General features: G+C 34.0%; 1 protein-coding gene across 1 annotated transcript in view; it reads left to right on the forward strand.

Annotated features, from left to right (window-relative positions):
- HDAC2 (histone deacetylase 2) overlaps positions 1-21502 on the forward strand; it is a 33782-nt gene extending 12280 nt beyond the window's left edge. Inside the window, exons 2-14 of the mRNA XM_018053045.1 lie at positions 434-546; positions 1635-1752; positions 3916-3990; positions 4496-4634; positions 6784-6925; positions 10388-10480; positions 10562-10670; positions 15861-16001; positions 16230-16338; positions 17005-17135; positions 17850-18005; positions 20354-20411; positions 21132-21502. Coding sequence (XP_017908534.1) covers positions 434-546; positions 1635-1752; positions 3916-3990; positions 4496-4634; positions 6784-6925; positions 10388-10480; positions 10562-10670; positions 15861-16001; positions 16230-16338; positions 17005-17135; positions 17850-18005; positions 20354-20411; positions 21132-21162 — 1415 coding nt within the window. The 3' untranslated portion in view covers positions 21163-21502. The remainder of the gene's footprint in view (positions 1-433; positions 547-1634; positions 1753-3915; positions 3991-4495; positions 4635-6783; positions 6926-10387; positions 10481-10561; positions 10671-15860; positions 16002-16229; positions 16339-17004; positions 17136-17849; positions 18006-20353; positions 20412-21131) is intronic.

The raw sequence follows: 23851 nt of genomic DNA on the forward strand, positions 1-23851 counted from the left end.
GGTTTGAGGATGCCAGTGAATCATCTAAGAAGCAATAAGTCATACTCATGAAACTCCTTACGTACCTTACGCATCTGAATTTGCCATTGAATACTAAAAGCAGGTGTCACTTAAAGGAATAGTAACTCCTTTTTGTAATTTGAGTAAAGAATATTTTATTTATGCTAATCCCAAACTTCTAGTAAACTAAAAATCAGAAAAGCTTGCTGGCCTTAATATTTGAACAAACAATGTATTGATGGAGTCCTGAGTGTGTAAAAGCATGCATAGAATCTTGGTTTTCTAATAGTTTGAGAGTTGCAAAATTTAATATCATTATTTAATATTTTTAAAAAAGCTTATTTTATTTAGGTGACATCTTCTAATAGTGAACAATAAGTAGTTCATTAAGATTCTCTTGTCTGTATTGTTCATTTTGTCTTTCCTTTTTTAGGTGATATTGGAAATTATTATTATGGACAGGGTCATCCCATGAAACCTCATAGGATCCGCATGACCCATAACTTGCTGCTAAATTATGGCTTATATAGAAAAATGGAAATATATGTGAGTATACCTTTTGCTAAATATTCAGTTTTCTTTGTTTTTTACCATTGCTTTGAAACTTTGTTTTCAAAGTTGGAGGGCATTTAGCAGATGAAAAGGACTGGAAGGAAACAGAAAGTCCTCTTTCTTTGTTTTAGTTTTCAGAGAGAACTTGAGAATGTGGGAGCTGTGGCCTCCTTTTTCCCTTTTTCCTTCAACCCATTTTAAAAAAACAGTCTCCCTCTCCCAGGTTTTTCCATAACTAGAGACCAACTCAATTTAGCATACTAAATATTTTTGTTAAAATAATTATTGACCTGTCTATGCTGCTGATGAGTTGATCTGGGACTATTACAACAGAATTAGGAAGAAAATTAATTGTACAAATATTTGTTGGCATATGAAACACTGTATTAGTAAGCATGCAAAGTGTGTGTTGTGCAGAAAAGATAAGAATGTAGACAGACAGATATAAGATGTGACAGATCCTGTCTGCTGGGGAGAATAGGACAGCTTGGAGCAGTGAGCAGTGTTGGGCAATATATGTAAGCTTCTTTCTTTGAGATTATAAACATTTAGAGAAGAGTTGAATAGGACTTGCATTCAGGAAGCCTTGTGGAAGAAGGTTATCATAAATGAAGTGAACTTCCTGGGAACAAGGATGATTAGGATAGTCAAAGGAAAAGGAAGAGAGGTCATGAACTAATAGAAAATGAGTCTCATTTTACCTGGATGAGTCTCAGCCTTCCTGAAAATTAATGGTCAGTGATGAAATTACTGGCAATGGAGCAGAAGGTTTATGGTAGAAAATGTTAGAAAGTAGTCTTTAGAAGGATTGAGCCGTTTCCACTAAAAAAAAGGAGTGATTAATTCATAGTTGGTGTTAGACCTGTGTAATCCTTTTAAAAGGAATATTGTTTTTGAAATTGATTACTGCTTTCTAAAACACATATGTATAAATTTGGATTTGCTTTGAAATGTATCTCTTTTATTCTGGCAGACCTAGTTCTTTTGAGAGTAGTGGTAGGGGACATTGTATACTTTGTGTTTGGTAACCTTGATCTAACCAGTTGTAATTCCGCAATTCTGACATTTATTTTTCTTCACAGAGGCCCCATAAAGCCACTGCTGAAGAAATGACAAAATACCACAGTGATGAGTACATCAAATTTCTACGTTCAATAAGACCAGATAACATGTCTGAGTATAGTAAGCAGATGCAGAGATGTACGTTTCTTTGTTAAAAGTATATATTAGTAGTGATAAGTATAAATAAGTACTTTCAGAACTTGCAATTAGAGTTACCTAAATCTAGATATTTTCCTGATCTAATTATTTTTATTATTTATTTATTTTTAAAAGTCCCTGTGACAATACTAAAGCTGCTTAAAAAAAAAAAAAAAAAAACCAGCCTACCTGAAGCTTATTGGTCTGCCGAACTGCGAAAGAGCTGTTTGGATGTTCTTTGATCTTTGGTTTGGTTCCATGTTAACTTTGAGATAGTAGATGTTGGTAGGGAAATCTCATTCCCCTGCTTTTAAAAATATGACTGTACTTTGGCAGTAGTCTGGTGTGTATATTTCTTGTCTTCTATTTGTGTGCTTTAATCCAGACTATTCAGAAAGTTCCAAAAAAGCAAAACTTGAATTTACCTCTTGTGGGCAGCTGTTTACATTGCATTTACAACTATCTGCTGGTGCTACTTAAGTTACTTCAGTCATGTCTGACTCTGTGCAACCCCATAGACAGCAGCCCACCAGGCTCCCCCATCCCTGGGATTCTCCAGGCAAGAACACTGGAGTGGGTTGCCATTTCCTTCTCCAATGCATGAAAGTGAAATTGCTCAGTCGTGTCCGACTCCTAGTGACCCCATGGACTACAGCCCACCAGGCTTCTCCGTCCATGGGATTTTCCAGGCAAGAGTACTGGAGTGGGTTGTTATTGCCTTCTCCGTTAGAACTATCTACTTTCAACTTAATACAGCTATCATTGTATTAAATATTGTGAGTAATCAGAGATGATTTAAATATATGGGAGGATGTTCCATTGGTTGTATGAAAATACTATATGAGGGATTTGAGCATCCCCAGAATTTGCTGTCATCTGGGTCCTAAAAACAATACCTTGTTGATACCAAGGGACAATTGTATGTATATCTTTATTTCCCTTTGTTGTATCAATGAAGCTTTTGACTCTCTTCTACACAGTGTTATCTTTTGTAGATATTTTATTATTAGAGATTGAATGCAAGAAGATAGAGTGCAAGATGTCTTTCTAAAATGACTAGAACAATGTTTTTTAAAGCTTGATACTGGCGTTCATTCTGATGTTTTTATTGATAGACTTCATTAATGATTTTGTTAAAAGAAAACAGTATTATTTGTTCAGTAATACTAAATTAAGTGTCGTTGCTAGACATCTTATAAATTCATAGAATTTGATGTACATTTTGTTTATCTCATTTGATTCAATAAGATGTTGTATTACAAATATTAATAGATATTATTTGCCCCTGTTTTTTCAATGGGGATTTAGGCTTGGATTAAGTCATAGTTAGCCCTAAGGTAAAATGAACTAACAGGATTGGTTTTAAATTTACATAATACTGAATTGTATTAAGATAATGATCATATCTGAATAGCAGAAAGCTAAAATGTATACGTTAAAATTAGTTAAGGATGTGCAAAGCTATACAAAGTAATGACCTTTTTTCTTGAAGAGGATATAAATTGAGGGGTGAGGAGAACTGAGAATGGGTTGTACAATCTATGTCCATCTCATCCTCTCAGTACCAAGAAGCTAAATGTGTTGTGATGTGCTATGTATCTGTATGCGCGTGTTGTCTCCTTGTGCCTTAAGTGTCTCTTTCATCTGTATCTTGGCTGTCAGGAGCTTAAGGAATTCTTACCATCTTTTAAGATTAACACTAACCATGGATGTGGGCAACCATTACATTTTTTTGGTGATCAGTACATTTCAAAGTTATGGATGTTCTCTGTACTTAAAGAATGTAAATCATAAAGCAATTGAGCTTAAATTTAAACTTCTTAGGATTTTGATTAATTTACTGTTCTATATTTAAGGAGAAATGCCTAGGAAATTTAACCTCATATTTTAATTAAATAACCCCAAATACCTTTTCTATTTTGATAGCTATTGATTTGTTTAAAAAGCAGATATTTTCCACAGATAATCGTGTTAAGAATTGGTGGTGGTATTTCAGACATAATATTTTAACTGCCTTGGATAAAATTGCAAACTTTACTACTATGATATGTATGTTTTATGATTGCATCAAACAAATGTTATTTTTAGGATATAGTTTTTGTAAGAAAAGGCTTTCATTGATTCACAGAATGGATTGAAATTAATGAAATCCGTCTTCCACAGTTAATGTCGGAGAGGACTGTCCAGTGTTTGATGGACTTTTTGAGTTTTGTCAGCTTTCAACTGGTGGCTCAGTTGGTAAGTGTCTTGATTTCGTCAAATTTAAAAGTTGATTTAAACTTGTGTGTATTTTTTGAGATATTTGTTTGAAACAAGCTTTAATAGTGGCTGATTTTAATAACAAAAGTAGTATGTGTATAGTATGTTTATAGCTGTCTACAGTTACAGTTGTTTTTAATGGCGCGCACCCCCCCACCCAGTTTTGTGATCATAATGTTGCAAACTTTTTATTTGCACCTTTTTGCTTCAGTTGCATTTTCACGTAGAGACTTCTTTTTCCTCCCTTTCTTCTAGCTACCATTGTCACTACCGCTTTCCAACTATGTGCTCTTATTTAACCAGATCACAGCTACAGGAGAATAGTTACCTAAAGAGAAGCTGTTAGTGCCCATGGCAGTGATCCTCTTATGATTTTATACTCATTTGCTTATGCATGACATCCTCTTTCCTCTAGGGCATTTGTCTAGTTATAGTAACTTTTAATTTTGAACATTTAAAAATTTCTCCTATCTTTAATTGTTAGCTGGTGCTGTGAAGTTAAACCGACAACAAACTGATATGGCTGTTAACTGGGCTGGAGGATTACATCATGCTAAGAAATCAGAGGCATCAGGATTCTGTTATGTTAATGATATTGTGCTTGCCATCCTTGAGTTACTAAAGTAAGTTCATTGTGTTTTACATTTTTCCTGTAAAAAGTGCTTCAATTCATAATAAAAACCTGTGCCTTTTTTTAAAACACGAACAATGGGTTGAAAATAGTGAATAAATCATGTACAGATTCATTCCAAACCATTGTAAAAATGTAGGAAATTTGGCTAGTTCTTGGATTATTAAGAATGAGAAGTGCATATTACTGTCTGAGAGTTTATTAAGTACCTTCCTAAAAGTATTAGAAGTAGCTTGACAGTTTAGATTGAAGATGTAGTTCTAACTATTGAAAAAAAACGACGTGACCCTAGAAGTTTGTGTTTTAACATTTTGTAAGTTTTAACTTTCAAGAAAAAAATTTGAAACCTGTGTTGAAATTTGTTTACCTATTGAATGTGACAGTTCACTGCCTAGCTCCCTCATAGAGTGAGGTTTTGTTCTCTACGAATGGATATAATTATCTCTAAATTGCTAAAGGAATCAGTTTTAAAGTTTTTCTTGACTGTCAGTTGGAGAGAAAGATCTATAGAGGTATTTGTAACTTTGGAGATTTACAAAGTTAGACTTTTTTTTAGCTCTCATTAGATAACACGTCTTAGCCAATTCTACTTCAGAATGTAACAAATTGGTATTTTTCTCAAATTGAAAATGTTCTTGCCTGACGTTATTCCACGCATACTATTTATAAAGGCTGATTTTTCAGTCACTTAAAATTTGGTATTGACTCAATAAACAACTGAGCTGTGTTACTTGACTAATAGAGAGCCAAGGAAAAACCACTTGAAATCATTTGCCTTGTTTTAACTCACTGTTGGTGTTGGTTCCTGTGTTGTCATCTCAGAACAGTAGTTCTTGCCCACATGCTAGTAGTCAACAAGCTTAGTTTAGTTTCTCTGGACACATTTCTTCAACTGGTACAAACTTGATTTAACTAACAGCAAACAGCTTTTGAGCCATTCAGACACTTTGTTCACGCTATGTGAAAGTGACTCAGTCGTGTCCTACTCTTTGCAACCCCATGGACTATACAGTCCATGGAATTCTCTAGGCCAGAATACCAGAGTGGGTAGCTATACCCGTCTCCAGGGGATCTTCCCAACCCAGGGATCGAACCCGGCTCTCCCACATTGCAGGCAGATTCTTTACAAACTGGGCTATGAGGGAATCCTGTTCATGCTATTTTTATTTTATTATTTTAAAGAAACTCTATGATGAGACATTATTTTCTAAGTTTCTGAGTGTTGCTTTCCTGTGAGTTGAGGATGTTCTTGTGAGGGCTTAGTCTTGTTTCATCAGCCTGTATGTATTACATTCTTTTAACATGGCTGTGGTAGTATTGTGAAATGAGTAATAGTACTATGCCATCTAATTCCATAAAAATCATCACTTGCTTGTGCCTTGAAAGGATGATATATGACATCCACTTTCTTCATTTCTTGTTTTGACGTGAGTTATCACTAATATAAGATGTCCGGGATGATGGTGTGGGTGACTCTTAAAATGCGTGCGGGCTCTGCTGTGCTTGGCCACTCTCCAAGCAGCACTGTGGTTCCTGTCACAGCCGTCCAGTTGAAATGGAAAAGAAGCCATAGAGAATAGTGAGCAGACAAGCATGGCCACATTGCATTAACACTTTCCTTACAAACATTGAAATTTAAATTTCGTTTAATTGTTCACATATCATGGAATCAATGTTTTGGTCATATTTTCAGTCATTTAAAAATGTAAAAAAAAAAAGTATGTTCCAAAGACTGTACAGAAGCCATTGTCCACATTTGACCTGTGTCACACCCTATTTTATAACACTAAAGATTTACTAGAGAGATGCGAGATGCTTTACAGTAGCAATTTTAACTAAGGTGTAATCTTCATTTACAAATATATAGAAACATACACTATGTTTTCAAAGCAGAATAAGAGATTTCAGAAAGTAAATACATTTTCTTACCTAGATGTAAAGGGTGTAAGGAGAAGATTTGTAAGATCTGAGGTTCAATCTCTAACTTGAATAAGGATGGTCTCTTTGAATGGTCTCTTAGGCTAGAAGTAAAGAAAAGAAAGGAGATTAAACATTTTGGAATGCGGGAGCTGAAAAACAGATTTCCTGAATCCATGGTAGTTCTTCCTGTCTTAAAACCTTTTTGAAAACTTTGTTTTCAGGTATCATCAGAGAGTCTTATATATTGATATTGATATCCATCATGGTGATGGTGTTGAGGAGGCTTTTTATACAACAGATCGTGTAATGACTGTATCATTCCATAAGTATGGGGAATACTTTCCTGGAACAGGAGACTTAAGGGTAAGATTGAATTCTGTCTGAATAAATGTTATGAGATGAACCTTAGAGGAGGTTAGTAATCTTACACCTGAACTAATATTTTTCTGGATCATTAATTTGAAGCTTATATGAAGGATTAGGTCATTTTTATGTGCTGTAACATTGTAATTCGCTTTTTTGCTGACCCTAAGCAAAAATTCAATAACTTTAAGGGCTTTCTTTTGCTGAGCTTTTTATTTGGTTGAATAAATACTTTTGAACATCCACAAAGCATGAAGCAGTTTTTTTAATGTTAAGTTTGAATCTTCAAAACCTACTTGATTGTAGCCTATATTGCTATTGAATATAAAGATTGGTGGGATAAAATAATTGACTTGAGTCTTATTAAGGTTTTTGTATTGCCCTCTTTTTGTGATTCGTCATCAATTACTCAGACTTTAATGTCTTTTTTTCTTTAGGCTTTCCTCTCTCTTCCCTCATTCCTATCCCCCAACTCCCTCGCAGTTTAGGGAGAAAAAGAATATTATAGCTTATCCTGCCTGCCTATTTATATATTAAGCACATTTATTTCTATTATATTTCTGTTATCGTCTTTCATTTAATGCTTTGAAGTTCCCCCACCTTTTTTTTTCCTTTTTGCTTCACTAGAGGTTTTGTTTTTTGAACCAAACTACATGCACGTTGAAGTTTATTCAAAAATTTATACAGCTGCTTTTAATTTAGCTGTATTATATGGGAGATTTCTTTTAGCATGCCGCTCAAAATTAGTCCTAAAATATTATGTTAAGGTAAGTTTTAAGTCTGTGGTATGTCATTATGTTAGAGTTTCACAACCAAAAGTTTGAAGTGGGCTTAAAGTAGTCTTCAAATATATGATTTAATTGTTTGATCACAAGGTTGTATTCTTTTAGTAAGAGTACAGATGGTGAAACTTTTCTTTACCCATAAGTGTGTAGGAGGTCATTTGTTTCACTTATTTCAGTTTCAATTATGTGGCTTTTAAAATAGTTTATGTTTTCAGTTCTTTCTTGCCATGATAGCTCATCCAGTGCCTTTCCCGACTTGGTCTTACCTTACAGACCGGTGATTCCCAGTGACCCTAAACTGGCAGAGTCAGTTATACCTGAGACCTTAAAAGCACATATTCTCAGACTCCAGAAGCTCTGAATGATTCTACTCTGCACACTAAAATTCAAGAACCACTGCTCTAAACCAGTGGAATTTGTTTGTCTGTAACCATTGCACTATGAAATTAAGCAAAAACTTTCCCAGCTTTAAGCTTAAAGAAATAGTGTCTTGCAGTATAATTTTAACTCATCTCAGAAATGGCAGTGGAAGCCTCTCTTTAATTTCTGACAGTGTACTTAGAATTGTTTGAAGTTGGAAGATACTGGAATATGTGTGTTTTAAAGATTGAAAATGACTTGCAACATCTCTTTTCCTCTCAAGATTTTATACTCCTATGAAATGTCACATTTCTTTTCCCTTTAGATATTAAAAGATATCCCCAAGTTTAGGAAACTAAAATCAGTTTCCTACATTGTATGTGTTGTTGTATTTGGACTTTCATGAAGCTCAAGTATTATATAATTTAGTAAACATTACCTTTTCTACCTGAGAATTCATTCTAAATCAGAAAAGAAGTCTACTGTGAGTTTAGATCATTGTTAAAACTATGCTTGCATTATTATTAGATCAGTAGTCTACATGGAAGAAAAAAAACAAAGGTGTGATAAACTAGCCCTTACGGAGGGTATAGAACTTGGTCCAGTAAGGGCCACAGTTCCGAACTGTGAGTGAGAAGTGCTTTTAATTCACTTTTAACTCGAGTGAGAAGTGCTGACCAACTTTCTGTATTCTGAAATCTTAATGTCAGTGTATATTCCAACTATGTTTTTTTACTACAGAAGTCTCAGGATTTACAGCATTTTAGTTTGTCCATATGTGTTTAGTTTATATTTAGTTATATAAAAATTTAGATTCTTTAAGAGAAATTGTGGGAGTGGGTATGTAATTTCATGCTTTTTCATCGAAAGTTGGATCATAGTAACTCTAATATTGAAGGGTAAACTATGCTCTTTAAAACATGGATTCAAGCTGAGATTGTTCCATGAGAAAAAAGGGAATAACATGTATTTGTATTAGTAATCCTAAAGATTCATAAATATTGAGACATTATTCAATTGACCTTTGAAAAACAAGGGGATGCGGGATGCTGACTCTCCTGGTAATTGAAAATCTGCATATGACTGACTCCCCAAAAGCATGAATACTAATAGCCTTCATGATAACATAAATGGCCAATTAACATATTTTGTATATGTATATCTACATATATTTTATGCATTCATGACATACCTTTTTCTTAATTTTCAAAATATTTCTATACTGCAGCTCATGTATAAGTTTTTTCATATTGTTTCAAATCTCCAGAAAAATTTTCTAATACACTTATTGGAAAAAAAATCTGCATAAAATTGGACCCACCATTCAAATCCTTGTTTTGTAAAACAGGTCAATTGTAATTTAAAACACATGAAAAATGTCTCTACCATCTCTTCTAAAAATATACAGTTGACTCTTGAACAACACAGGTTTTGAACTTCTGAGGGACTTTTTTCACTAAGCAATTACTTCAGTACTACACAACTTGCAGTTAATTGAATCCACAGATGCAGAATTGTGAGTATGGAGGACAGATTGTAATGTTAAACTCAGGTTTTCAACTATGCTGTTGTTTATACCCCAGTGTTGTTCAAAGATCACCTGTTTATAGTGTGTGTGTGTACATCTATACACATATACATAAGCATAGATTTACACATGCATAAATTATAATTAATAAAATAAGTATATATGTTTTGTGTGTTTGTAGCTGGAACTCAGTTTCACTCCTTTGCCTCTTGTGGGAGGTATTAATGCCTTGAGTGATACTTTTTTAACAAGTAGAAATAAAATTTATTTTAAGCCCAGTTAAATAAGACAGATTTCAGTGTTTTAGTCTGTAGCTGTTAAAACTTCAAGAAAGTCTTATAAGTATTCATCAACTCATACCAGATTGTGAGCCACAAGAAGGGTTTTGCATTAGAGACAATGCAGGACTGTCCTGCAGGGTTCTTTGGCTCAGAGTTTGTGTTTCCTACAGTTTGACTGGTAAATTTGTCTTGTGTATTTTGTTTATGACAAATTTCTTGAGTTAATGTAATATTTAATTTCAAACTGCCCTTAACTGTTAAATTTCTTTCCTCCCCAAAATAATCATTACAGATTAACTAGAATTGGTTCTTTTCAGCTTTATAAATATCCATAAATTTTGAAATACATACTTATTCTGTATTATTTCCTCTCTCAGCCTATAAGATGAATTCAGAATTGGGTTTGTTACCTACTCGTTTAATCTTTTAAAAATATTTTAATAATTAAATATGTCAAACTTTTCATTATGATGTATTCTCTAAGATCTACTTACACTATGTATTTTAGGATATTGGCGCAGGAAAAGGCAAATACTATGCTGTCAATTTTCCAATGAGAGATGGTATAGATGATGAATCATATGGCCAGATATTTAAGCCTGTAAGTATTACTATTTTTTAAAATGAAGAGGAATTCTAAAATGTTTTTTAGAGATATTAACATTTGTTACCTTATCCATAGATTATTTCAAAGGTGATGGAGATGTATCAGCCTAGTGCTGTGGTGCTACAGTGTGGTGCAGACTCACTATCTGGTGATAGACTCGGTTGCTTCAATTTGACAGTTAAAGGTAAGCAATTTGAAGAGTGAAACTCCAGAAGAAAAATTTCCTTCTTCCTAAGAACTTCCTGTAAAAACTCGTTTTTTACCTGCTGCTTAACACGGAACCACATATGTCTTATATTTTTTATGGGTTTTTGGCATATGTATGTATGTATTTCGAATTGATTTATATAATTACAGTTAATCTAGTTTCAGTAAAGTAGGTCTTTTTTTTTTTTTTTTTACTTTATTTTTATTTTGTCAAATTTTTATATACATTTTTACAGGAGCAGTTTTGTAAGACTTGTTGCTGTCCCAACCAAGGCAGTGATTTTCTTCTTTTCTTTAAACTTGTATTTGTTTATTTATTTATTCTGGTGTTAAGATGTAGTTGACATGCAGCCATGTGTAAGCTTGAGGTGCACATTATAATTTGACTTCAACAGCATGATTTCAGCATCCTGAAAAGATTAATTAACACAGAAGGTTTAGTGAACACTCATCATCTCCTATAGTTAAAACATTAAAGAAATAGATTGAAAATGTATATATTTTTCTTTGTGATGAGAACTCTTAGGATTACTGTCTTTAATAGCTTTCATTTATAACATACAGCAGTGTTAATTATCTGCATCATGTTGTACCTTTTATCCCTAATACTAAATCTTTTAATTAGAAGTGTGTATCTTTTTATTATCTTCATCTAATCCCCTCCCCACCTCTGGTAATCACAAATCTGATCTATTTTTCTGTCAGTTTGTTTGTTGATTGTTTTTGAAGTATAATTGACCTGCACCATTATAGTAGGTATTTTCTGGTCCACAGCATTGTAATTTGATAATCTGTACATTTCCAAATGATAACCACAATAAGTCTAGTTGTCATCAGTCATCATGCAAAGATATAATTTTGCTATTGACTGTATTCCCAACACTATATATTTCATACCTGTTTCTCATTTATATTGTACCTTTTAATCTCCTTCATCTGTTTCTTTGCCCTCTTAAAACTATCTTATTTGTTTTCTGTAACTATTTCTGTTTAGTTATATTTATTTGTTTTTTAGATTCCACGTATAATACTTAGCATAATTTTCCACATTTTTGGTTGATTCTTTTGGTGCATACCTTTCTTAAGACAGTATGCAAGCTTTTTAAATTTTTTTTGGCCATGCCGTGCAGCTTGTGGGATCTTAGTTCCCCAGCCAGGGATTGAACTCAGGCCCTCAGCAGTGCAAGCCCAAGAGTTTTAACCACTGGACACCCCGGGAATCCTGCAAGATGTGTTATTATTTTTAACTTAATTTTAACTTTGTATATTCACTTTCCATTGTGAAAGAAAAGGGAATCACCACTTTGTCCCTAACACATGCATTTACCCTTCCAGTATCCCATTTTTGCAGTTTAAATCTAGACCAGAATTTTAGCTGCGGTAGTCATTGTTTATGGCATCATCAAAAACATTAAAGCAGGGTTCAGCTTGCTTTATTTTCCTTTTGCATAACTTGTTTTCTGTGCAATTTTGTCATTTCCTTAGTTTTCTCCTTACTCATTAATAAATGAAGGTGGATCAGGTTTTCTATCCGTTTTACCTTCTTGAAGAACAGCCTTCTGACTTGTTCGTGTTTGGGTGAATTTCCTCTGTAGATCTGTTAGAATGTTGAGCTCTTCTTTGCTTTTAAGTGTTAAAATCAACGTGATAGAGGTCCAGACCAAAGTAAAGATCACCGTGAGCTGCTAGGGTGTAAGAATAAATCTGAAAATGTATAAGTTCTTAAAATTTATGGTATGTAGGTTAGTAGTGATTAATCATGGATATTGTACAGGATTTTGGAGTTGTTTTCCTTGTGAACTTTTAGGTAACAAGTTCATGTTCTGCTTGAATTTTCTCATAAAAGGTGAAGAAGCTCAGGTAGAACTTTTTCCAGTACTGCTTACTATTGACTTAAACGGAAATTAGTAACAAAATTTAGATTTTAAAGACTATTTTATTTAATACTAGGATAGTTCCTGTGCCGGGCAGCATTAGAATTATTATATAATCAATCTATTCTGCTTATATTAGGTTGAACGATTTGAAATTATCTGTTTCCTCAAAAATCGATATGATCTTCTTAAAATCTATCTAATGTACTCAAAATGTGCATTAATTTGTCAATTTTCTTGTCTTAACTTTTTGAAAGTTCTTAATGCCTTTGTATGTAAAAGTAATAGCTTTCATAACTATAAGCTACAACATTTACTGTAAATCTACATTACATTTCAGCTGACTGATAGAATATAAGTTGTATAAAGCATATAAAGGTATTTGCAATCCCAAAACTTAAACTTGATTCCAAGCTTTTTCCAGTGCCAGCTTCAATTCAGATTTCTCAGGTCTGCTGAAGTCAGTTTACCTCTTGTCTGTCTCCTTTCTATCTTCATTTATATTGTTGTTCATTTATAGCGTTACCATTGTATGTTCTCCATTCTTCATTTTTATGTTTTAGCCTTTAAAAAAACTCCCTTTATAATCATTTTTGTCAGATTTTGAGATGAAAGAAAAGGAAATGTCCTTTTTTAGCCAGCTTTCTTAGAAGTCTTTAAGTTAATTTTTTGTTTGTTTCATCTTTAAAAATACCCAAATGGCTTTCCCCTATTATAAGAAGCATGCATTTTTGTAATTGCTGTAATAAAAATTGGATTGTGAATCATATAATGACTGTTGAAGAATACTTAATGAAAATGCCCACAGTTATAGTTACATGAAGAAAACATTAAGCTTTTAAAAATTAGAAAGAATTGAAAGGGAATATTAAAAAAAACTATCTTTGGATGATGAGGCTTCACTGGTAGCTCTATGGTACCTGTCAATGCAGGAGACTCATGGGTTCGATCCTCAAACTGGGAAGATTCCCTGGAGTAGGAAAGGGCAACCCACTCCAATATTCTTGCCTTGGAAATCCCATGGACAGGGGAGCCTGGTGAGCTACAGTCCATGAAGTTACAAAGAGTAGTACATGACTTAGCAACTGCATACAACAGCGGCATCTTCGGATGATAGAATTTTAGGTAGTTTTTTCCTTTGTACTTATTTTGATTGTTTCCAACTATGCAACATGTATCAGTTTCTTCTGTAATTGAAGGATTTTGTTCTTGCTTTAAAGGTTGACTTATATTCCTGAATGATGATAATATAAGAAGTTGCTAGTGACTCGTAACTGATTATTGAATTATGACATCCAAAGGAAATATTTGTTTTTATGTTAGGTTTACTTTATATTTAAATTTCTATACAAAGAAATTTGTTGAAGTTGTTTTTAATAGTAATAATTTAAATAAGTTAAGAAAAGTGTCCATAATACCACTATCTAAAATAACCTATGGAAAAGGTCAGTTTTCATTCCAATCCCAAAGAAAGGCAATGCCAAAGAATGCTCAAACTACTGCACAATTGCACTCATCTCACATGCTAGTCAAGTAATGCTCAAAATTCTCCAAGCCAGACTTCAGCAATACGTGAACCGTGAACTCCGTGATGTTCAAGCTGGTTTTAGAAAAGGCAGAGGAACCAGAGATCAAATTGCCAACATCTGCTGGATCATGGAAAAAGCAAGAGAGTTCCAGAAAAACATCTACTTCTGCTTTATTGACTATGCCAAAGCCTTTGACTGTGTGGATCCCAATAAACTGTGGAAAATTCTGAAAGAGATGGGAATACCAGACCACCTAACCTGCCTCTTGAGAAATCTGTATGCAGGTCAGGAAGCAACAGTTAGAACTGGACATGGAACAACAGACTGGTTCCAAATAGGAAAAGGAGTACGTCAAGGCTGTATATTGTCACCCTGTTTATTTAACTTCTATGCAGAGTACATCATGAGAAATGCTGGACTGGAAGAAACAAGCTAGAATCAAGACTGCCGGGAGAAACATCAATAACCTCAGATATGCAGATGACATCACCCTTATGGCAGAAAGTGAAGAGGAACTAAAAAGCCTCTTGATGAAAGTGAAAGAGGAATGGCAGAAAGTGAAGAGGAACTAAAAAGCCTCTTGATGAAAGTGAAAGAGGAGAGTGAAAAAGTTGGCTTAAAGCTCAACATTCAGAAAACTAAGATCATGGCATCTGGCTCCATCACTTCATGGGAAATAGATGGGGAAACAGTAGAAACAGTGTCAGACTTTATTTTTTGGGGCTCCCAAATCACTGCAGATAGTGACTGCAGCCATGAAATTAAAAGACGCTTACTCCTTGGAAGAAAAGTTATGAGCAACCTAGATAGTACATTCAAAAGCAGAGACATTACTTTGCCGACTAAGGTCCATCTAGTCAAGGCTATGGTTTTTCCAGTGATCATGTATGCATGTGAGAGTTGGACTGTGAAGAAGGCTGAGCATTGAAGAACTGATGCATTTGAACTGTGGTGTTGGAGAAGACTCTTGAGAGTCCCTTGGACTGCAAGGAGATCCAACCAGTCCATTCTGAAGGAGATCAACCCTGGGATTTCTTTGGAGGGAATGATGCTGAAGCTGAAACTCCAGTACTTTGGCCATCCCATGCGAAGAGTTGACTCATTGGAAAAGACTGATGCTGGGAAGGATTGGGGGCAGGAGGAGAAGGGGACGACAGAGGATGAGATGGCTGGATAGCATCACGGATTCGATGAACGTGAGTCTGAGTGAACTCCGGGAGATGATGATGGACCGGGAAGCCTGGCTTGCTGCAGTTCATGAGGTCGCAAAGAGTTGGACATGACTGAGCAACTGAACTGAACTGAACTGAACCCTGTATAGTCTTACGTAATTTTTTTGTTCATGTCTATGGAGGAAAGTGGTGACAAAACATCATTTAGATTAGGTTGTACTTAATGTTTCATTGTAACCTCACTTATTTTTTCCCCCACGTAACCTTATAAGAGCATAGGATCTTCATATCACATTAATAAAAATGTGTTATATGTTAATCTTAATATAGTTGTAGATTTGCCTTTTCCATCAAGGACGCTTGTTAACATAGCCAGTTATGTCTACTTAATGAGTTTTGTATATTGTGTAAAAGGTGTTCGATGAAAGTTTAGACTAGAAATTTTCTTAAAATTTTTACGTATTATTTGTTTTTTAAATATTAGAAAAGCTATTTTGGTTGAGTAAAATTTTGTTTGTCATCTTTTTAAATTTTTCTTTCCCAGCTGTTGCAGTGTGTAAATATATTGTTACCCAAATCTTCTTTGTCTTAGGTCATGCTAAATGTGTAGAAGTTGTAAAAACTTTCAATTTACCATTACTGATGCTTGGGGGAGGTGGATACACAATCCGCAACGTCGCTCGGTGTTGGACATATGAGACTGCAGTTGCCCTTGATTGTGAGATTCCCAACGGTAAGTGTTCTTATATGATGTCTTTATTGGATGAGCTGTCTGTTTGTAGAAAAAGATGGTTAGGTTATTAGAGTTGATTCCAAAACTGTGTATATAGGAGAGCAGTCACTAAATTCATTTTGTATTCACTTTTAAATATTTTCTCTGGAAATATTTTACAACTTGAGTCTGGATTTTGTGTATGGATTGAGCTTTTAATATGTAACTTTATTTCATTATTTTTAATAGAATTGCCATATAATGATTATTTTGAGTATTTTGGACCGGACTTCAAACTGCATATTAGTCCTTCAAACATGACAAACCAGAACACTCCAGAATATATGGAAAAGATAAAGTAAGGCATCATCAAATTGATTTGATTAACATTATTAATGTAACTTTTGAAGCTTTTAGAAGGTCATGTGCAGTAGGTCAGTTTAACTTTATACATAAGGTATTTCCTTTTGTCAAAAGTATTTGAAACCTTAAGACTGTTGGTTTCTTTAAAATTATAAAATAATGGAAAATGTATAATAGATTCATAGCTCAAAAATGCTTCCATTTTCTGTTAGTTAAAATGGACCTTTTTGTTGAAAAGGGCACTATAAGTTGTATATTTTCTTGCTTTACACAAAAGTGAAATTTATTTTCATTGAAACATTTGATAAACCTTTCTCTAAGAAATAGAGTCTAGAGAGACATTGTTAGTACACAGGTCTGGGTTTGTGCCCTCTTTTACCACACACTAACTCCATGAAGTTTGGCAGGTTAATTTGCCTTTGTGCTTATATTTCCTCATCCTTGAAATGGGGGATGAAATTTAGTATCTACCTTGTAAATTTTGAGAATTAAACAGGTTACTAATAGAGAAAGTATCTGTACCCAGTAAATGTTACAATTTTAATTCTTAGGTTAAACTAGGTAAAAGATGCAATTTATTTTGCTTAATGTTTCCTCTTACATTGGAAAGGAACTTGAAAGAAAATATTTTTTTCTAATAACTATGCATGTTGTAATTTAGACAGCGTTTATTTGAAAATTTACGCATGTTGCCTCATGCACCTGGCGTCCAGATGCAAGCTATTCCAGAAGATGCAGTTCATGAAGATAGTGGAGATGAAGATGGAGAAGATCCAGACAAGAGAATTTCTAGTAAGATAGTCCTTTGATGTGTATTCTGTTACATTTTTCAGGTTTATTAAAAGCATACTACAGACTGAAGGTTTTGGTTGCCCAAGAACTACACCTGTTTTCATGAGCACACTATTATTACGGTCTTTATTTTCATCATTTTTTTTAATCCTATGTAGATTTAACTTCCTTTGTCTCAGAGCCTGATTTGAGTGTCAGCAATTTCAGTTTCTACAAATTAACCACTTAGGTGTAGAGTAAGTTGAATAACATTAAGCACCTTCTGTTTGATTCTGCAATCTAATTCCACTTAATATGATTTGTAGGCTTTTAGCCTAATAGTATGCTATTACGGTATAGACATTCTAACATAATTGACATAAATGATATTTCTTATTTTCTTTTCTTCCCCTCTCAGCTCTGAAATGTTACTTTTTATTTAAAGATATCACTCCTACTTCCTATCAGGAAAGCAATGTTTTTTTCCTCCAAAGTTTTTTTTTTTTTTCAATGAGAACCTCTAATATTCTTCATATTCCTTTGAATTATTTCTTCCTAGATTAAAGCTAAAGTTTCAGTGTTTAGCAAGCCACGCATTGTTGTAATCTTAAAATCTGTTATCCTTACTTTTAAATATGACTGGCTAGTTCTTCTATAGAGCAGTACACTTAACAGTTGTAAAACCTGTTGTAAAGCCTTTGTCTAAATTTTATTAAAAATCTTTTAATGTGTCAGTTCGAGCATCAGACAAACGAATAGCTTGTGATGAAGAGTTCTCAGATTCTGAGGACGAAGGAGAAGGCGGTCGTAGAAATGTGACTGATCATAAGAAAGGAGCAAAAAAAGCTAGAATCGAAGAAGACAAGAAGGAAACGGAGGACAAAAAAACAGGTCAGATTTATTTTTTTATAGATGTTTTAACTGTAAGTTTTTGAAAGTGAGCAACCAGGCAATTTTTATAAGATCCTGAAATACTTACATGAGTATCAGAAATAGGTGAGTGTGCTAAATAAATAAGTGACTTTTTTTCCCCCTACGTAAGTAAACTTTTAATTAAAGCTCTCTAGATGTTATTAGTCACATTTGCTTTTACAGTACAGGAAACTATCTCTTTTTGGCAACAGAGGCTTAAAATATTGAACATTGCACTGTGATCTAGACTGAGTAAGAGAGAACAAAGTGGTTATAGACCCACATGTAGCCCATGAGCGGAGCCGAAATTCTAAGCTAATTTGTAACTACCTGTAAGTTTATTTGATGAGAATAAAGCATAAAAGAAGACTCACATTATATAACCTTAGACCAGTTTCCCCATTTTGAAAAGGCTCAGAGAACAGACTTTGTTATTATTTGAAAGAAACATAAAAGCTGTGGAAAGATGGGAAGGGATTTATCTCCCTGCTAGATTGAGCTGCTCGTGGCTAGAGAATGCAGTATCTTAAATACCTGGATTCTTGTATTTGGTGCATTTCCTGCTGGATACCTGCTACCTATATGCAGGTAACAGTGAGGAGCACAGGTTTTAGTTGACCTGTTAATTTTTACCCTGTAGCATGTGGAAAACAGATTCAGAGGTACTGGGCTAACATCCTTTTTCTATCCTATTGAAGTTATGTGAGTAAGCTGGCTCTCATGTTCTTTTTTTACTAGAGAGTGTTCGGAATCTGTAGCATGTCTGCACATCTAGTTCTGTTTTGTTTGTGGATTGACTCCACTATAGGCTACTGTTCTCTGTCTATCATTTTATAATTTTAACTTCACAATGTATTACAATGATGGCTCCAGTCTGCTCTTGTGTACTGATTAACATCCAGAAATTCTAGCTATGATTGAGGTAAGAAGGACTTAACTTTAGCTGTAGGATTTTTCTAGTATTTTTCTTTTCTCTGTCAATTTGTCTTTTCTGTATTTTTTGTTTGTTTGTTTGTCTTCCTTTCTGGCATTTATTCTTGCTTTTTAAATGTTTATCTTTCTATGCTTTTTCTTCCAAATGGGAAAGTGGGTGTACTAGAGTGCTTATCTCTCATTGCTGTTTTAGCTGAAAATGAGAGTGCCTTTTGATCTGGCTTTAATGGCCTGGTGGTGGATTAATCTCACAGTATTTAGTTCCTAAATACTTCTGTTGCTGATAATAATTGATACTTAAATTTCCTAGTTTAATAATGAAATTCTTATAGTGTCTTACATTTGTTAAAATCTTGCAACATACAGATGAAAGAAATACTACCATAGAAAACAATTTTAAAAGTCTATAGTTCAGAACCTAAAGTTAGGAATATTTCTTTGCTCTTCATCCCTCCCCAAACCCCACTTGGCACTTTTGTTTACATATCTAAAATTAAGCCAGAAGCCAAAACAAATGTCATAATAAACATATTGCTTTATGTTTGTATTATAATCAGTGCCTCACAACTTTGGTTCCTTGGTTTATCTAAAGAAAAAATTTAGCACATTTTGGCTAATTTGTTTCAATGATCTTGAATGGATAGTGTTACTCTTTACTATTTTGTTAATTTTTATTAAAATGGCAAAGTTCTGATACTTATATAGTGAAGGTTCAGAAACTAATGGCTATGTATATGTATGGCTGAGTCCCTTCACAGTTCACCTGAAACTCACAACATTGTTAATCAGCTATACCCCGGTACAAAATAAAAAGTTTAGAAAAGAAAAGAGGGTACTAGAAAAGAAGGGTACTAGCCTAACCATTATTAAAACAAAAAAGACTTGGTTATATAAGCAATAGAATTTAGCTTCTGGTTTGTCTCTGACCTCATCTCATTCTGTCCCCTTGTCATAAAACTCCAGCCAAATGGGTCCTGCAGTTTTTCCTTCCAACCTAATTCCTTTTTGCCTCAAAGTCCTTTTGAGCTTTCCCTCTGTTCAAGGTACTTCTTCCCTTTTCCCACTCAAAAGCGGCTTGTTCTTCAGAATGCCTCTCAGAGGCCACTTGCCATAGCCTTGCCTGACCTGCCATGGTGTTCTGCACGTGTCCAGTGGCTGGACCTCTCATAGTGCACACCCTGCCTAGAGTGCTGTGATCCCATAGGGCAGAGCTCCTAAGGGCAGGACTGTGATGTTGCAGTGATACTGAGCCTCTGTCATTTCGTACATCTTCATGAACAATAATACTGTATATGGCAGTTTTTTATATTTTAAGTAAGATATATTTTAAAATAAAATATGTACATTTTATATTTCAAAATAGGTGTTAATCTCTTCCCAATTTTTGTTTTTAGATGTTAAGGAGGAAGATAAATCCAAGGATAATAGTGGTGAAAAAACAGATACCAAAGGGTAAGCTGTATGCTTTTTCTAGTAATTTTTATATGCTATAAAAATAATGAGTATATTTACTGGGGTTGGGGTGGGTATACATATATTCTTTGAGAAGTACTAAAATGAACCTGGAATATCATCAGTAGGTTGTTATTAGATGCTCTGAATTTTAGTATGGTGGGTAAGATAGTATATATGTATCTTAACCATTAGCTTAAATTTTATTTACTTGCTCGTTTTTCATTTATGTAGCATGCCTTAAAAAATTACAAAAGCTAATAATAATCAGTGTTAACTGAATGTATTAAAATAGATCAGTTTATATTCTTGAACATAATTTATCTAAGCCTTGTTTTGCTGTTAACTTTTATATAGACACTCATCATCTTTCATGGTGCTCTTATTTCTATATACATGATTTTTTTGGTGTTATAAGACAGGTAAATTTAAGACTCACTGGGCCAGTATAACATACTTTTTAAAAGACCATAATTGATCTTTGCATTGTCAGAAAGCATGTAGATGCTTGGCCACACATAATTTTGTGTTAGCCTTCATAGAATGACTTGGAATGGGTTGTAAAACCACTCAAAAGATCAAGGCAGTCAGTGCTCCAAAAACTCAAGGCACTACCAGCTTACATGTTTCTTGGTGGGAACCATAGGACTGATCTATCGGTCATTGCATTTAAACTGAGATTGTGCAATTTTTAATATTTCATATTGCCTCTTTTAACAGAGCCAAATCAGAACAGCTCAGCAATCCTTGAATTTGAGTCTCACCACTTTCAGAAACCATAAAAATGTGAGAAAATATTGGGAAGAAAAATGTTTTTTTCTTTTTGAAGACTTCTGGCTTCATTTTATACTACTTTGGCATGGACTGTATTTATTTTCAAAATGGCTTTGTTTTTGTTTTTCTTGGCAAGTTTTATTGTGAGTTTTCTAATTATGAAGCAAAATTTCTTTTCTCCACCATGCTTTACGTGATAGTATTTAAAATTGATGTGTTATTATGTCAAAAAACTGATCTATTAAAGAAGTAATTGGCCTTTCTGAGCTGATTTTTCCATCTTTTGTAATTATCTTTATTAAAAAATTGTACTTTGATTGTCTTTTGTCTGTTTATTACAACATGAAATCTAATTTCATAGGCTAGTAACGTGACCGTTTCTGTAGAAAAATAGAATACCCTAAAGGTGAAAGATACTGATTACAACTTCAAAGATATCCATAAACTGTTTGTTTAGGAAAATACTGTGTTACAGTAATTATTATTTCTTACTCTAATAGGAGTTCCACCATCTTGTCCTCTGTAGGTTAACCAGCCAATATTGGTGAAGGTTAATATCTGATAATCATAATTTATCTTAGATTAATGATACAAGCTATGCAGTTGAGATATAGAAATTAGCTTTGAGCTGAACCAAAGATTCTCAAAAACTGGTAATCGATTCTGAGTTGAAAGAAGAAATCTATAGTCAGAAAAGGAAACTATAGCTTCCATACTGAGCTCTGTGGGACTCTTTTGCCAACCCCTACTATATACCAAGTAGACAAAGAATTGTATGGTGTGTTTGAATAGAACTTTCCTGTGTTTATGTCAAGGCTAAAATAAAACCTGCTGTTTAGACAAAACCTGGTTCTTGTACTGCATATTCATGGTACCCAGGTTCCACTATTATACCCAGGCTTCCAAACGAAAGAAATAAACACTTAAAAGTCATTTATCATTAATTTATTGAATGTCTACCCACTTTAAGGTTTTGAGCGTACAACTGAACATAATGGGAAAATGCCTGCTCCCACAGCTCACACTTTAATGGTAGGAAGCAGACAACGGGGTAATTTCTGCTACTAAGATATGCAAAGGAGAAAGCAAAACATTTTAGAAACTTGCCAAAATCAATGAAATCTTTTTGCTGGGCCAAATTGACTATTTTGATGTAAAAATTTGGACAGTAGATCAGTCAAAAATATTTCCCTAAAAGCTCCTGTTGAATACTTCAGCATTTACAAAAGCGCCTGCACTTTAGTAATGAGCAGCCGTTCTCACCTGTATTTAACAGATATTTCACTTTTGCCACGTTGGTTCCAACTCTTTTTTTCTTTAAATAAATTTACACAGAAGTTGAAGCCTTCCTTATCCACTTTGTCATTTGATTCCCTTACGACTGTTCAGAAGTAACCATCCCTTACGCCTGTTTTCACTCTTGCTGCATATCTGTCAGCATTCAAACCCTTGTGGTGGTAGGAATTATGGAATTCAGTCCTTCTTTCGTGAAATAGTTACATACATTTAGTGTTTGTGAAACACAGTGGTATTGCACATGTACACTTGCGTAACTTGCTTCTTTACATTTTGATTAACCCTATTGAACAAGTACAGCTCATTTTAATTCCTCTGTATTAAGGTTCCATTAAAAGGACATACCAAAAATTTGTTTCAATAGTGTAGTGAACCTCCTTGGTTACACTTAGGTTTTGTTTTACTATTTACAAATAGAAGTGTCTATATAAAACTAAAGCCTCAAGAGAATAATATGAAACATGAAAGTTCAGCAAGGTGACTTGGTACATTAATACACAGAAAACAGCAACTGGTAATATACAAAAACAGAGCCAGATTTGCCAGAAAAAGTAAGGTCCTATTTACAAGAGCAGTAACAAAAATTCTTAAAAATAAAAAATATAAAGAAGCTATGGTTCTGGTATATAGTGAAAAAGATCATAAGATGTCAAGATAAATACCCTAATACATTTGGAACAATATTGAATAATAATTCAGATTGATGAAGAGATTATTCCTTGAGTGGTATTGGGATAATGGGCAATTGAATAAAAAGAAGTTGTATGCTTTCTATGAGAAGGGTCAGATTAGCTGGATGTTGAATTTTATAAAAAGCATTTTCTGCATCTATTGAGGTAATTTTTATTCAGTTTTTTAATGTAATTTTTAATTAAAAATATAAACATAATTTCTGGTCAAAGGGATGGAAATTTTACACATCCTTACAGCTTTCATTTCCTTTTTTTCAAGTTGTCTTTTGTGATGACTTGCCGATTCATGCAGTTCAGTGTTTCTGGGACAATAGTGACTATCTTAGTTTCATTTCTTCCCTGGAGAAGGAAGATTTACCTTGTGGCTGCAAGTCCTAACAGAGTCTTCTGGGAGAATCATATGGTCCTGATAGGAGTAGTCACTATGATTTCAGTTTTTAAAATGGCACTTTAAAACAGACCTCAACTTGGGGAGTGGAGAAGCTCTTTACTTGAGGAAGATACTGCTGTTTCCTCAATTTTTCTCATTTCCTTACGGCATGGATGAAAGCTTCCAAATTCCACTAGTACTATAAGATAGAATAATAACCAGTGCTACTAGCATTCTGTCAATAGGAGATGCTTTGAGGTTCTTAAGAGTGGAGTAATTGACTTTCATCCTCTGATATGACTTCAGTA

This window comes from Capra hircus, chromosome 9 (assembly GCF_001704415.2).
Source record: "Capra hircus breed San Clemente chromosome 9, ASM170441v1, whole genome shotgun sequence".
Classification (NCBI taxonomy): domain Eukaryota; kingdom Metazoa; phylum Chordata; class Mammalia; order Artiodactyla; family Bovidae; genus Capra; species Capra hircus.